Source organism: Aedes aegypti, chromosome 1 (assembly GCF_002204515.2).
Source record: "Aedes aegypti strain LVP_AGWG chromosome 1, AaegL5.0 Primary Assembly, whole genome shotgun sequence".
Taxonomy (NCBI): Eukaryota; Metazoa; Arthropoda; class Insecta; order Diptera; family Culicidae; genus Aedes; species Aedes aegypti.
Genome location: NC_035107.1, coordinates 81193852 through 81209411, shown reverse-complemented (window position 1 = coordinate 81209411; position 15560 = coordinate 81193852). Strand labels below are relative to the sequence as shown.

The following is a 15560-nucleotide window of genomic DNA, read 5'->3' as shown; positions in this document are numbered from 1 at the left end:
TTTCAATCGTAGTACACAAAAGGAGCATATTGTTGACTAATATAACCCTGCTAGCTTTTAAAACAAACCCCTGTCGAAGTGAATCGAAAGGGCCAAGAATAGAAACCGGCCCTATTAGCATAATAGGGTCCTAAAGCCCTGTCCCAATTTTAGTATCAAACGCTTAATTTTAGGGCAGAAACACATGTTTACTCAATTTTTAAATGATCATCATTGGTTTAAGTCCAAAAAGCATTTTTTTATGATTTTTGAGATTTTGTCACACTCCTTGGTTTAAACTCAAATTTTGGGTATATTTTGTTTTCCGTGTCCCTTCCGAAATGTCAGATAGGAACAACCCCAGTGTCAAAAACTATATGCCCTGTGGCATTTTTGTCGAAAAAGTGAATGTCAAACATGATCACAAGTGTCAAGGTTCATATTTGGAACCATTTTTAAAATTGAAGTTTAAAAATGTTATAACCGTTATTTGAGCTAGAAAAAATGCTAAAGTAGTTGCAAGAACATGCTCTTTCGTATTGTTAAATAAAAACAAGAATTCATTAAACATTTTAGGACCCAATTGAAGAGGTTAGGAGCAAAAAGGTGTAAGTGACAAAAACCTAGTTTAAGAGTATCGACTTCTTATTTTTTTTTTCGGTAATTTTTCATTCTTCTACGCTGCCGTTCTGCGCATATTTGTACCACCGTCCATATGGTTTAAATGAAACATGGGACAAGTAGGCGTAGAACAACAGTACGAATTATATTATTTTTTCTTTTGAACCGAAAAATCACCTCAAAATACCGTTGTAACGCTTGAAAACAGTAGTTTTTTAATACATACAACGAAAAATCGACCAAAATGTCACCCCTTTGCGTTTGGGCCGCTCAATTAAAAACCGGGAAAATTTGGAAAATTAAAACGGAAAACCGAGAAAAAGCGGGAATTACAAAATGGATTTTTAGTGGCCACCCTGTAGTTTGTATATGGAAAGTGAAAACGAGACAAAAATATTATACATTACGTATTTGTTTGGACTCTTTTTTTTCGCTTTGGATATGATTTTAATCTGTTACTTTCACTTTACTATAGAGAAAACGAAAGCTTACCTTTAAATCTCATCATATCTTTCCGATGAAAGCTTTTAAAACATCAACGATGGGGTGAGATTCTTCACAGGCCTTGTTTTGAAAATTCGCCCATATCAAATGATTGAATAGATTCACAGCGGTTGCACTAGAGACTTTTTACACTAGAGACATAGAGACTTTTTGCACTAGAGACATATTTTAGAATAAACAGCTCATTATAGAGAGCCTTGGGTGAACCTGCATAAAAGTGTAATAGGCGGTTTTGTTTTTCTCAAAACCTATGAGCTAGTAATGCTCTGAGTTGTTTCTAACCAAAGGAAAAGACTTCTTCCTCAACTAACTCTTTTAAACGTCTGCATTTATTTTTTATTGAACATTGACAAAAAATAAATTCACATCAAACCCACAAGACGCAAATGCTCCCAAAACCATGACCCTGCAAAATATTTTATTGTGACTATGACAAACGCGTTCTCTAAGACCTCCTCCATCCTCTGATTCCAACTAAATTAAAATTTTCAACAATTAAATGTGATTCTTGAAGGTGGAAAGTTTATTACCAGAGCATCCGACGAGCAATCGCGTTTTCTGACATGTAGAGAACAAAACTTTTGCTTTAGTATATTGTTTAGGTTAGTAATACAAATATAACTAACACTGTCCAATATAAAGAAATTATGTCAGAATATATTACAGTGATCAAAGTTAGATTTACTCACTAAAACAATGAAAATAACGCTTGTGTATGCTGAATTTACGTTCAAACTATTTTCGCATTTTTATTGGCCATACTGTAATTCATACATAACTTACATCAAGTTATCCAAATTTAACCTTTTTGTAATATATTTATATTTTACATCCAAGTGCAAGATAGACAATCTAAAAAAATCTCCTAAGTTTTGTTGGCTCGTACGTCCGGACGTTGTCGTTTTTTGCGTAAAATCAATCCAGTTCAAGCATAATTTTTCAATCCGACGTATATGCAAAAATAAACATATCTAGATTTGCTTTGTATGAACTCGACAAATGCATAATCTACATATTGAGTGTGAAAAAGTATTCCTGAAACCATTTTTTTGATTTTTTGTTTAAATAAATTTCAATTATGTCCTATGTGCGCTTTACTCAGTGTTTTTAATTTGGCTACATACACCCTACGTTTGCAAAGCGACTCAACTGTAAACATTTTTCATGCTAGCACATACACCGTGCATATGCTCATAGTAAAACGCCCTATAAGCAGAACCAAACAATGAAATTTCAATCACTAGATACGTCGAACTGTTTCCCAATCACTAAACATGTTGAAAAGCAAGAGATTCGGATTCCCACAGCTGACGGGTCGACAAACTAATGTGGAACATCATCAGTATTCGGGTTTGGACAATATTTCCCACCAAATTTCGCACAAGAACTGTTCTCCATTTATTTTTGTTACTCACGGCTCCGTCCGGTGTTTCTGTTAGTCGAGTTGAAATTCGGAAATCAATATACGTTGTAGTTGAACATAGCAACGACAAACAAACTAAATGTATTGAGTTTTTATAGGAATTTCCAAACTGATGTATTTGCAACTTCAAAACAATACCGGTGCAATCGAAGCAATGTTTATGAATTATCATTGCATTGCTCTTGCTGTCTGTAATTCAATAATAGATTTTTATGAGGATATCTTAAGGCTCAAGAATCCCAGCAATCATCAAAAGTTGAACATCAGTTATTTGTTGTTCAATTTTTAAGATTTCCGCATCATTGTATTACAGATAACAAGAGCAAAGCAATAGTAGATCATAAACATTGCGTCGATTTTGAGCAAAAGAAAAAATTTTAAAAAAGGGGAAACGATAATGGTTATTTTCCTCTTAAAATTTTAACAAAAAAACTGGTTTTCAACATTTGATGATTGCTGTTCATTAAATGATGGATTCTTGAGCCTTAACTCGATGGGTCCATTTAATATCGCCTTATAGAGTGTTGATTACATAAGCATAAGCATAAGCATAGATGACCGTACAATTCGTAGTTGCTACTCCGTGATTGACCAGAACAATCGAAGTTGCACAGGGAATTAATGAATGGGGCTTGGGATTAGCTTACCATTCTTCAATGTGCACAAATCGAGAGCTCAAATTTAAAAGTCAATAACGGCGCCGGCCACGTCCTTACAATCATCGGGGAAGGGAAGGAATGTTAGTGTGACTACCGTTGTTACTAGAGACCGAGATCACCTCTGCATCTCCACGGTTGTCATGGAGAGGATATTGGGTTAGTAGGATAAGGTAAAGATCTGGGAGTCACCAATGTTTGGTGATGCGAGCCATGATATAATCACGCCTAACCGGATTCGCGAAATAATTCGATAATCGCATTAAACGCCGAACAAGTGTTCGTCACCCGCCCACGCAAGAGCAAGCGACGCGATCAATAGATCAAACACTACTAGCGATCCGCGGCGCTTTTTCATTTCTCTGAGCGAACGACGCGCGACAAGTTTGATCCTGCCCCCATCGCCCGCCCCCGCAGGAGCAAGCGTCAAGGTCGAAGGATCAAACACTACTTACGAACCGATCACTTTTTCACCGCTTCACTACCGACGCGCGACATGTTTGATCCTGCCCTCATCACCCGCCCCAGCAGGAGCAAGTGTCAAGGTCGAAGGATCAAACACTACTCTATTCAAAAGATGTTTTTATTAATGACGAAAACTGAAAATTACATGTATATATTTTAAATTATATGAAACAGGAATAATGCCGACACTTGTAGTGACGAACTATACATAGTTTGTTTGAAAATTACATATGAGTATTACTGTGCATTTTGTCTCGATATGGTACAAGTTTTAAAAAATACGTCAACATTCACAATGTCGAACAATTCAAAAGATAATTTTTAATAACGTATAAAAGAGACAAATATATGTATATTGAAATTGTATAAGAAAAAACATAATGCCGACACTTATAGTGACGAACCATACAAAGTTTGTTTTAAAATTACTTAAAAGTTACGCTTTCAAGAAAATATGTGTTATCACAAGAATGAAACGAACTCACCAGTTGGTAATCCATCCTCGACTGAACACAAAACTGATACTGACAGCAAAACTTCTTGGCGTCCCGAAAACAAACCGTCTTGCTTGTGCCTTCCAAATACCTACCCAGCAAGACGCTCCAAAACAGAAAAAAAATCTTAGGAGCCGAAAACACGCGCGAAACCGTGAGCCAAATCTATCGGACGACGCAAAACCGAACTGTCCTGCTTGGGCTTCACGAAGCACTACCCAGCAAGACGCTTGAAAACAGGAAAAAAAAAATCTCCGGCGACGAAAACATGCGCGAAACCGTGAGCCAAATTTATCGGACGACGCAAAACTGAACTGTCCTGCTTGGGCTTTACGAAGCACTCTCTTGGATTCTTGAGCCTTAACTCGATGGGTCCATTTAATATCGCCTTATAGAGTGTTGATTACAATTCAAAAAGGCTAAATTTTAACACATTTAATATTCTTACTGACGAAAGTCTAAAATTTCTCACAAACCTCCACTGCAAGTCCGGACCACTAAAACACCCCAGCCGAGACCGCATGTTTACGCTGCGAGAACAAGTTAAGTGTAAACAATCACTTTTGCTTTGAAGAAAAATCAACTCAATATAAATTGCACTTGGCGAGCGAGTGTGAGAGCAAGATTCCATCCACCATACATCGGACTCGTCGTTTTGTTATTATTGCTCCAGCCTGCCCGCACACACTCACACACGAAAACACGTTTTCCCAATTTCTTGGGCAACGGCGATGAGTCGGTGCATCCATCAGTATAGTGGCAGCGAAAACAACAACATTTTTCTTCTAATAGGGTTGCGACGAGGATTTTAATGAGAATTAAGGAAAAGGTAAAAAGGAAGGGAAGACGACAGCCAAACGTAAACATAACCACACTTTTAACAAGAATCTCGTTCGGCTCCCGAAGTGCTCCGCTACAAATACGCATAATCATGCGAAGGGAGAGAGAGAAAAGTCGATAATGTAGAGAGAAGAGAAATGTTTCGCTCTTCTCTCGTTTGTGTCATTCAACATTTTATGACCAAAGCTCTCTGGTTTTAGTTGGGCTGTGGTACAAACGACGACATAACTATTACAACTGCTGTCAGTAGTGCAAGTAGCCATCGGTAGCAGAACGCTGTAATTACAGAACTCTTAAACCGAAGACCTTATTCCGTTTTTTTTTATTGTTTGTTGTATCACCTCACCGGAGCGTTGTTGCTTTCTGATGAGAGACGGTAATTAAAAAGAGGTTTACACAACTTTAATTACACTTTTCAAGCCATCAGTCGTCAACGTGTCGGAACAGTGTGTACTTGAATCCCAAGGGGTACGTACGGTGTCGTATAAGTGTTACATTGCAAACTGGTTCCAGAATAGTCTCTATCTGGTGGAAAAGTGCGAAAAAACTAAATTCGTTGACAATCTAATAGCTAACAAGTGAGTATCTTCGCATTTGCTCGACATGGATGAATTTCACCACAATGCGAGCAAATCTCCGTCTATAGGCAATGTTTATTTTATTAAAACCGTTCCTCTGCATTGGCGAAGCGAGAACATACACGAAGCGTAAACTGTGCAAAGAATCATCGATCCCAGCAAGCTACGCATCGAGCTCGTACCTACCAATACAAAGTAAGCGGGCATTTATTTTTCGCGTGAGTTTGTGAAAGTGGAAGCCTACTGCTTTTTGCTGCCGAAGAAAACCTGATAAACATCATTGTTGTTGTTTTTGTTGACGATGTCACAATCTATCTTATCTCTGTCTTTCTGGTCGTTCGTGCTGCGGGTAGGAGGTCGTATTGGTGTGTGAATAAGCAGCTATTCGGTATGCTCGTTTGCTTATAAGAATACGTGTACTCGTAGATGTGTGCAGTGTAAAGTAGACATTATTAATGCAAAACGAAGAGCGTAAAGAAGGGCGCAAATTGACGATGACGACGAAAACAACACTGCCCGGTAGGTCGGGTAATGTGCAACGAATAGTGTTGATACGGCTGCGATAGGGGGCCCTCAACAAGGGACTTTGTTTTGGTTTCATCTAAACGCTGGGTTCGGGTTGTAAACAAGGTAGTGATTGCGTAATAAGTGTTCACCTCTTGTTTTCTGCGGTGCGTTCTCGTATCAGTGCAACCATGAGCTGGATTAGTCCGGATTGCAACGCAAAATAGTGTGTTTGCTGCAGAAACTGTGTCAGATAGTTTTGATAGGATTGTGTTTTGACTTCGGCGTTTCCTTTATAAGTATTGATTATTGTGTTGGAGAATAGCAGAGCAATGTTTATAAAGCTGTTTCCGGGTGTAATTGTCATAAACATTTGTAAGGGATTTTACGTAGATTTACAAAGTTTGTTTTCTAGTTTGGTGTTACACAAAACACAATAAAGCGGATCAGGAATACTAGTATGATCGGCATAAACAAGCTTAACAACAATACAGCCGAGCCTTCCGCAAACTTCTTTAACGAGCCTGCAGAAAAACCAGACAAAAAACATCAAAATCGGAACAACTCTTTATCTCAGAACTTAAATTGAGCAGGAGTCCTGCCAAATCTATCATTGGTTCAAATTCAGGCTTGTTAACCAGGTCCATACCAAAATACATACATCGATAAAGAAGTTAGAGAAAGGTTGGTCGCTAGATTCAGTGTTCATGTACACCATCACGTCAGTAACTTGGCGTTATTGAGCTAGACCAAGCTGGCTTTCAACTAAGTGCTCTCTAACTAGGTCAAAGCTCAGTTCCAGCTTCCGCTTACTATCTTCTACTAGCTTATAACTATAGCTTATAGCTAAGACTACTCGTTCAGAGTCTGATAGTTGACGTCAGAGCTGTTAAATGTCATGAATTTCACGTGACTTTGAGATTTGAATGTTGCTAATATCATCGATCCCCGTGGAAAAAGTCATCGGAAAAGCATTTTTCCGGTGACGTTTTCCGGACTACTATCGGTTGGTATTATGTGCTGATGTGATATTTCGCATAGGAGGGTGCTATGAGCATTCTAATTTTTCCAAAAATTTGACATTTAACAGCACTGGTTGACGTAGACTATGGTGGAGAGTTTCCCAATGTGAGATCTGCCAAAACTGTTCTGTTTTACCGGCGTCCTGAAGAATCTACCGATGATTCGGCAAAGCCTTCGTTGTTGGATCTAGCTACTTCAACGCAGAATTCATGGAACCGATGCTAACCTTGGATAGAATTGCCATGATGAAATAATTCTGCTTGGCTGTTCGGGGAAAACACCTTCTACGATTGACATTTAACTTGTTGTGACACATTTCCAATGCAGTTATCGTACCCTTATCCCTTATCCTTCATCCAGTTATTAGTTGGGCTTCTTAGTGTAGCACCGGCATATAGATGAATCCCAATATCTCTGTACAAATTTTAATCTAGCTACTCAATATCCAGTCTTGTGTTGATTAATGTATGCTCATTCCTCATTGCTTTGCACTCGCGTAAAAATGGTTGGGAGTCGGGTGCCAACTGTTCGTTGATTATCACTTACCGTTATCATTACAATGCCTTCTGGCAGATCTCGTCTAATTGCCTAGACCAACCGATCCATACCTAGAAGGCTATGGCCTTCTGTATCTATTCTTCGCATATCTATCTCAAAGTCTGTTGTACCCTTATTGATCTTCATTCTAGATGGTTGGGTACAAACTGAATATTCTTCACAGTTGTTGATTACTTATGAATAATCTGGTTGCTGGTTAATGCTAACTAGTTTCTAGGGTCACAGCTTGTGGTAGCCATCGACTGCTTTGCTAGTAGATAACATTCCTCCCTTCTTATTTCCATATACGGCTCAAAGTTGCACGGCATCCGTAGCACTCTCTGTGACCGGGTTGATGGTGGTTCTGGAACGGGATCTGCTGGTCTTCTTCTTCGTGCCTGGTTGATTAGTCTGGATGCGGCCACGATTGGGCACATCTTCGAGTTGGTTGGGACTTGCTTCGACTTCTCGGAACTTCTGGCACCACTTGTACTTTGTTTCGTGTTTAGATGGGAACAGGAAGTGGTTTTTGTTCGGCTTCAATTGTTGAGCGGCGCGCTGTACTGTACAGCTGGTCTTGGAGATTCGAGTCCAAACATATCCACAAGGATACCCAGTTGTGTTGAATGCGCTGCTCCGGTTGTTGCTTCACTGGAACGATGCTTGAGCTTGTTGGAGCTTCTTCCGTCCATGCCAATCGATCAGTAACACGTTGTGGTTGACCTCGATGATTACGCCTGAAGCCCACTGCCACTTGGTGTTGCTGTGGTAGACCTTGGCGTAGACCATGTCGCCTTTTCGGAACTGTTCGTCTTGGCGTTGGTTGATGGCCTCTCTGCTCTGGATTGGTCCTAATGCAGGAGATCGATCACTGTCTGCATGTTGCGACCAAGCATTAGCTGTGATGGAGTCCTGCCATACAGAACACGACTGGGAGTGGTTCGGTAGACCTGCAGGAACGTCTGGAGTACTTCTGGGATGCTTTCCCCTGGTTAATTTTGCGCAACGACCTCTCGAAGGAGTCCACAAGTCTCTCCGCCTGGCCATTGGACTGCGAGTGGTACGGCGATGTTCGGAAATGTTGAATTCCGTTCTTCCTGCACAAAGCCGTAAACTGTTCCTATGTTAACTGCGTTCCGTTGTCGAAAACAATGAAGTTGAGAACACTAAAGCAGGCAAACAGCTCGTCGATGAACTCAGTTACTGCTGATGTTGTCGAGGATCGAACAATTTTTTGAAGGCGTCTACCACTATGAGGAAGTCCAGACCATTGATTGGACCAGCGAAATCGAAGTGAATACGCTCTTAGGAAGATTGAGCGAGCGGCCACGATTGTAGAGAAACCTTGGACGGTGTCTTCGAATGTATCGCACAGCTTTCACATTTCTTCACGAAATCAGCAATGTTATCGTCGATCCTTAGCCAATACACGTGGCTACGTACGCCGTTCCCGGATGTTCTCGGTGGAGTTGTTTGAGAATCCGCTGACGAAATCTGTCCGGGCACACCAAACGGTTGGATAGCACGACGCAGCCCTTTTCTACCGATAGTGCGTCACGATAGGCGAAGAACGGGCGAACTTTAGGGTTAGCGATGTCATCTAGTTTGGAGGGCCATCCACGCTGATTGTACTGGATGACTTGTTGGAGAATTGGACACTGGACACTGATAGCGTCGCGCACCGCCTTCATTGTTACTGGCAACGAACTGAGGGCTTCCTGGAATAGAATCTCGATGTCATCTGCCAGCTGAATCAAGGCGATGTTGAAATCCTCCTCTGGTTCAACGTAACTGTCGATGAGGCGGGACAGTGGACGTCGGTGTATCCAAACTGCGCGGTGGACACGTACTCCATGTCGAAGTTGTAGCACAGAAGTGTCAGCACCCAACGTTGAAGCCGGTTGGCCGTATGAACCGAAATCCCCTTCTTCTGTCCGAATATCCACAGGAGTGATTGATGATCCGTCTGGAGGGCACCTAAGCAGCATGCAATGAAATTTAGTTATGGCAAACACCAGCGCAAGACTTTTCTTCTCGATCTGTTCATAATTTGCCTCCGCGAGGGTGAGTGAGCGGGAAGCGTGTGTGACGGCTTTGATCGCGGAACCTGTGTAGTAGGCAGGTACCGAATCCAGACTGCGAGGCGTCGGCAGCAACGATGATCTCCAATGTAGGACTGGAGTACCTCTTTGAAACGCTTGAACGATTTCTGGCACTACGCTGTTCCAAGCGAATTTGGCATCCTTCTTGAGCAGCGTGTCGAGTGGCTGTCTCAGTGCATCTCCGGGACAAACTTCGCATAAAAATTGACCGCACCAAGGAATGAATGTAGAGTTGTGACATCTTTGGGTGGTGGCATCTTGACAATGGCTTCCACTTTGGATCTGGATGGAGACCGTTCTCATCTACGATGTGCGCCAGACTTGACCTCTGACTGCACCATGTTGCACTTTTCTTCTCTCAATACGAATCCGTAAGCTTGAAGGCGTTGGAATCGTGCGTTGAGAATCTTGTAGTGCTCCTCTTCCGTTTCGCTGTAAACGAAGATGTCGTCCAGAAACTTGTCCATTCCTTCGAGATCGGCAACCATGTTGTTTATCAACTGCTGGAAGGCTCCTGGAGCGGACTTTACACCTGGTTCGAGCCGGTTGAAACGGAATAGACCTCAATGAGTGTTGATGGTGTGCAGCTGCTTTGAGTCGTCGTCCACTTCCACCTGCAGGAAAGCATCACTCATGTCGATGACGCTGAAATATCGGCACCCAATGAGTTTGGTGAATATGTCATCAGGAACCGGTAGCAGGTAGTGGTTGGGCTCCAGAACAGCATGCAGTCCGGTTGAGTAGTCAGCACAGATTCGTACTTTTCCTATTGGCTTCTTCGCTACGACGATTGGAGCCGTCCATTGGGACAAGTCCAATGGCGTGATGATTCCCAGTTATTTAAGTTTGTCCAGCTCCGTATCAATCTTTTCCAAGTGGGCTTCGTGGCCGTGCGGTTAGTGTTACCAAGCATTTAGCCGCATCAAGTCAAGGGGTGTGGGTTCGATTCCCACTTCAGTCCGGAAAACTTTTCGTCAGAAATGTATTTCGACTGTTCCACTGGGCGTTGAATGCTAGTCCGTTGTCTAGTGTGGTGCTTCCTTCAAAGGGCAAATCGTCCACTGGAAGCATTAAAGTGTCGGTGTCCTTATTTAAAAAAAAAAAAAAAGTGATGTGAAAAGGAACTTGGCGCTTCGGTTTGAAAAAGGGGTTTGGCATCGGGCTTAAAAAAAAACAGAAAACTCTTCATAGGGTTCCTAGATTTTTGAAACACAATTCTTAACAACTCACTTCTTCAACAAAAAATTCTTAAAAAATTATCCTGACCAGTTCCCTGGTATATTTTTTGTGTACTTCATTATGAAAATTCTTTTTATTTGAATTATAATCATTTCTACGAATCGTAGAACTACGATCTATTCTTGTAGACAGACAGACAGGCGGTTTAAACTTATCCCATATTATTAAGTCGTCAGTGCAATCATTCACTAAATATCAACTTTTTCTCTCTTCTCTTTTCCAGGATATGTTAGTTTGAATCCTTCACAATTTCATTGGAAGCCATTAAGCAAACAACCAAAGCAAACCACCAATCGAACCACCAGTGAGTAATGTCCAGTGGCACCACGAAGTTTCATATGCCGCAGCCCCTCGTCAAGCAGGACGCCCTCAAGGAACACCAGTCAGCGACAGTCGGAAGCACCACCGGTGGCGGAACCGTGGTAGGAGCAACCAGCGCCAACAAAGTGGTCAAAGTCTTTCAGAACAAAGTCCAGTACATTGTGGCCAAAGGAACGACAGCTTCGACCAGTGAGAACAATGGTACAACAGCACCAGCAGCTGTGAAGAATTTGGCCACCCCCGCGGATTATGTTTCGAGCACAGAGATGGCAGATACTGAGGTGAAAGTAGTTATTAAGCCAACAGCAACCGGTGCAGTCGATGCGGAAGTGATCGACCAACAAGAGCAAAGTATTATCTCCACCGTTTACCAGCCGCAGCAAACGAAGAATGGTAACAATCGACTGTCCTCGCAGCGGTCATCCCCAGGTTCTTCTCCCTCCCCGCCCCTGCAGCAATCCGTAACGGGATCCACGGCAGCCGGAACGATGGCTACGACGGCAAACCCGAAACTGAGCAACGGTGCTGCTGCAACCAAAATGAGTAGTGCAACAGCGGCGGGAACGACGCCGGCGGCAGGCCCCACGGTCACGGCCGCAACCGGAAACAACAGCTCACCAAATACGGCCAATTTCCACAACTTCATCGGCCGGCTCATCAGCAAGGACAATATGCTGCTGATCAGCGAGGACATCATCGAGGTGGGCCGGAACTCGTCCAAGTCGCAGGTGGACTTCCACGTGGGCAAGAACAGTTTCGTCTCGCGGAAGCATTTCATCATCCAGCACGACATAAACGACGAGTTCAATCTGTTCTGCCTGAGCAAGAACGGCGTCTTCATCGACAATGTGTTCCACCGGAAATGCGCCGAGCCGTACAAGTTGCCAAAGGTGTAAGTATGACTTTAGTCTCTAAGTACTCGGGATGATATTGCTTTACTAAAAAATGCTATGACTTGGTGGGTTTTCACAATTTTTGAGTAGGAACAATTTTCTTGAAAATCTAGAAAAATTACTTGTGCTAATAAGTGCATGATGTATCCCCCTCGGTATCCTTCTCCTTTTTCTGACAGACAGATACATGTGGCTTTTTTCGTTATTTTCGAAACTGTTCAAACTCATATCTATTTCTTATAAATTTAGTTTTCATAAATGCTTTCTTCTGGTAATTGATAAGCAAAGTACAACAATTCTCAAAAATACCGTCAAGTTTTGTTCACAGATTTATCTTAAGTCCTCCAACATATTTGTAACTCTGTGTCTTTAAAACCTGACAAGTAAACAAAGCAAGTATTGCGGATTAAGTTTGAAAAATTGATTCACACACCCTCAGTGAAAACTAGACCGCTATTGGTACACTCTTCTGGATAATCTAGGCCATCCAAACTATTCTGAAGTAATGGGATTAACGATCTACACGTTCTGCCGTAATTTCTATCTCCTCTACACATGGGGTCCATATAGCCATAGCGGTAAACGCACAGCTATTCAATGAGACCAAGCTGAGGGTCGTGGGTTTGAATCCTATCGGTCGAGAATCTTTTCGCAAAGAAAATTTTCTCGACTCCCAGGGTACAGAGTATATTCGTACCTGCCACACGATATACATAGTGTAACACAACCTGAGAAGCAGTCTCTGTCTCCGCTGGGTCGTAACACCAAAAGAAGAAGAAGTATGCGGCAGACATCCGTTGATACTTTGATACCGATTGCTGATTCACAACTTTGGTAACGGCAAAAAAACGGCTCGCTGTGAGATGTTCGTTTTAGCGTGCTTTTTACATGGTCGGGGGTCCGCGGACCCCCTGTTGAAAAGCGTTGATCTCTAGATTCTAGAGAATCCCCCAAATTTTGTACATAGGCCCTTAAGTTCCTTAACAGTTTACTGACAGAGTTCATCAGATATTTTTAAAGAGCTTCATCACAGATGATTTAAGTATTTCCCAGAGACTTGCGCAGGAGCCCATAAGTTCCTTAAGGATTTACTGCCAGAGTTAATCAGATATTTTCAAAGAGCTTCATCACAGAATATTTATAGGTTTCCTTGTAAAACACATTCGAGTGTTTTTTTCAGTCATTCTTCCAATAATTTCTGAGAATATTTCTTGGAAATTCGTAGACACAATCAAGGATAAATTTCTAGAGGACTTTTATGAGAAAGTTCTGAAAGAATATCAATGAATACCCAGGAATAATTCCTGGATATCTTTCATGATTGAAATCTTAAAGAATTGCAAAACTTTAGCTTCAGAGTCTATTGAACCGTAAAGGATGCACTGTATGAGTTTGTTACCAATAAAAAAATCCATAAAAATGTTCCCTTGAGGATTTTTTGGTTGAATTCTAAATTAAACCAAACAAAAATTATTAGGAATTCTTTTAAAAATAATAGTATTGATCAGATTCTTAAAGATGTTCTGTACGAAAATTTTGGAGGAAATCCCTAAAAATCCGTAGATGAATACTCAGAGGACTGAGGCTTTCCTTTTTTCTTATGGACGAATCTTTAGAGACTTGTATACAAAACTCCTGGTCGATTTCTTGGAAGGGCATCCGAGACAGAACCGCTGGAAGAATTCTTGCGTTAAGTGGTTGAACTAATAATGACTATCGCAGGCGTTGCGCACGTTTTTGTGAAAAAGGACTCTAATATCGCGGAAGTTACGAATGATGCAATAGGGTCCTAAAATGTTTAATGAAATCTTGCTTTAATTCAATAACACGGAAGAGCATGTTACTGCAACTACTTTAGCAATTTTCCCCGCTCAAAAAACGGATATATAATATTAAAACTTCAATTTAAAAATTGGATTCATAAATGAACCTTGACACTTGAGATCATGTTTGACGTTCGCTAAGTCGACAAAAATACCACAAGGGTTTTAGTTTTAACACTGGGGTTGTTCCTATCTGACATTTCGGAAGGGACACGGAAAACAAAATACACCCAAAATTAGAGTATAAATCAAAAGGTGTGACAAAATCTATAAAAACATAAAAAAAATGTTTTATTGCACTTAAACAAATGAAAAACATTAGAAAATTGAGTAAACATGTGTTTTTGGCATAAACTTAAGCGTTTGGCACTAAAATTGGGACATGGCTTTAGGACCCTATTCCAAAAGAGCTTTATTGGATATAAGTTTGCCGGAAAAATGAAGATTAGAAATACGTCCTATCACTAACTGACAACAGAATGTATGATCGTGATCAGTTTATCAACATCCCTGCCTGGAATTTGATGAAATTCAATGGTTTTCACAACTGTGCCAAATAACGACGTTTAGAATTTATAATTTGATCCGAACCATATTCGGAGAGAGTAACTGTTCTCGAATCATAACAGTTCGTGGTACATCGCATTCTGAGAGCCCTATGAAAGTTGGTATTCATTCTCTCGTATGGTACGTGACGAGAGAGCAGTAACTCTCATATAGGACAACGATACCGAGCCATTCGGGTGATTTACGTTTTGCTCAAAATTAGTAACAACTTCCATGTTTTTTGATAATAAGGCCCTAAACAACTTAATCATGAACTATTGGTTCATATAACATCCCTTTGGTCGCAAGCATTGTAGAGAAAATGGAACATATTCGCTTATGTTCCTTGATCAGAAGAGTTCAGCAAATGTAACACGTGGTCACACAATGATCGGCACCAAACAGAGAATAGTGTGTGTGTTTTTTATCGTGTTTCATTACCTTCCACGAGTCTGGCGTGTTGTGTGAATGCGGGCGCATTCAAGAGATAAAATTATGGCTCGTGTGTCAAAGATTATTGAATTTTTTAAAGCCTGGGAGATACGAACATTCTAAGTAGCTGAAATCATGAGCTAGAGCCTGTTAGAATATGGCCAAATTACATGCACACTAGCGCCACGTAGCGGCAAAATTGCCATCTAAACAGTGCTTTCTCAAATTGCTCAAGCTTTTGAACAACTTTGCTAAACATACGAACATTCTAACTGGTTAATCCTGCTAGAATATGACCAAATTAAATGCACGCTAGCGTCAAATAGCGGCTAAATTACGCATTAAAAATTGCACCTAATGAACGCCATAAGGCTGCTGAACAACTTTGATGAAGACCGCAACTTTGCAGAAAGTAAGGATTTGGAGATACTCCCAAATCGGACCATTCGGACTCGTTATAGTAAAGCATAGCATAGCATAGACTGACTGTACATGTCAATGCACATTGGTCCCAAAGCCATATCTAGGAAGACAAAAATGATTGCGCCTAAACCGTCAATTTTAGATATCTGGTGTCTTC

General features: G+C 41.1%; 1 protein-coding gene across 4 annotated transcripts in view; it reads left to right on the top strand.

The window, feature by feature from the left end:
- LOC5571305 (forkhead box protein K1) overlaps positions 1–15560 on the top strand; it is an 85406-nt gene that overhangs the window by 53267 nt on the left and 16579 nt on the right. For 2 of the 4 annotated variants that reach the window (XM_021840854.1, XM_021840839.1), the window contains one exon: positions 11189–12178. In XM_021840854.1, the coding sequence (XP_021696546.1) occupies positions 11277–12178 (902 nt within the window). In that variant the 5' untranslated portion in view covers positions 11189–11276. Of the gene's footprint in view, positions 1–5202; positions 5561–11188; positions 12179–15560 lie in introns of those variants that run through there. The other 2 variants (XM_021840846.1, XM_001653570.2) reach the window with 2 other exon arrangements.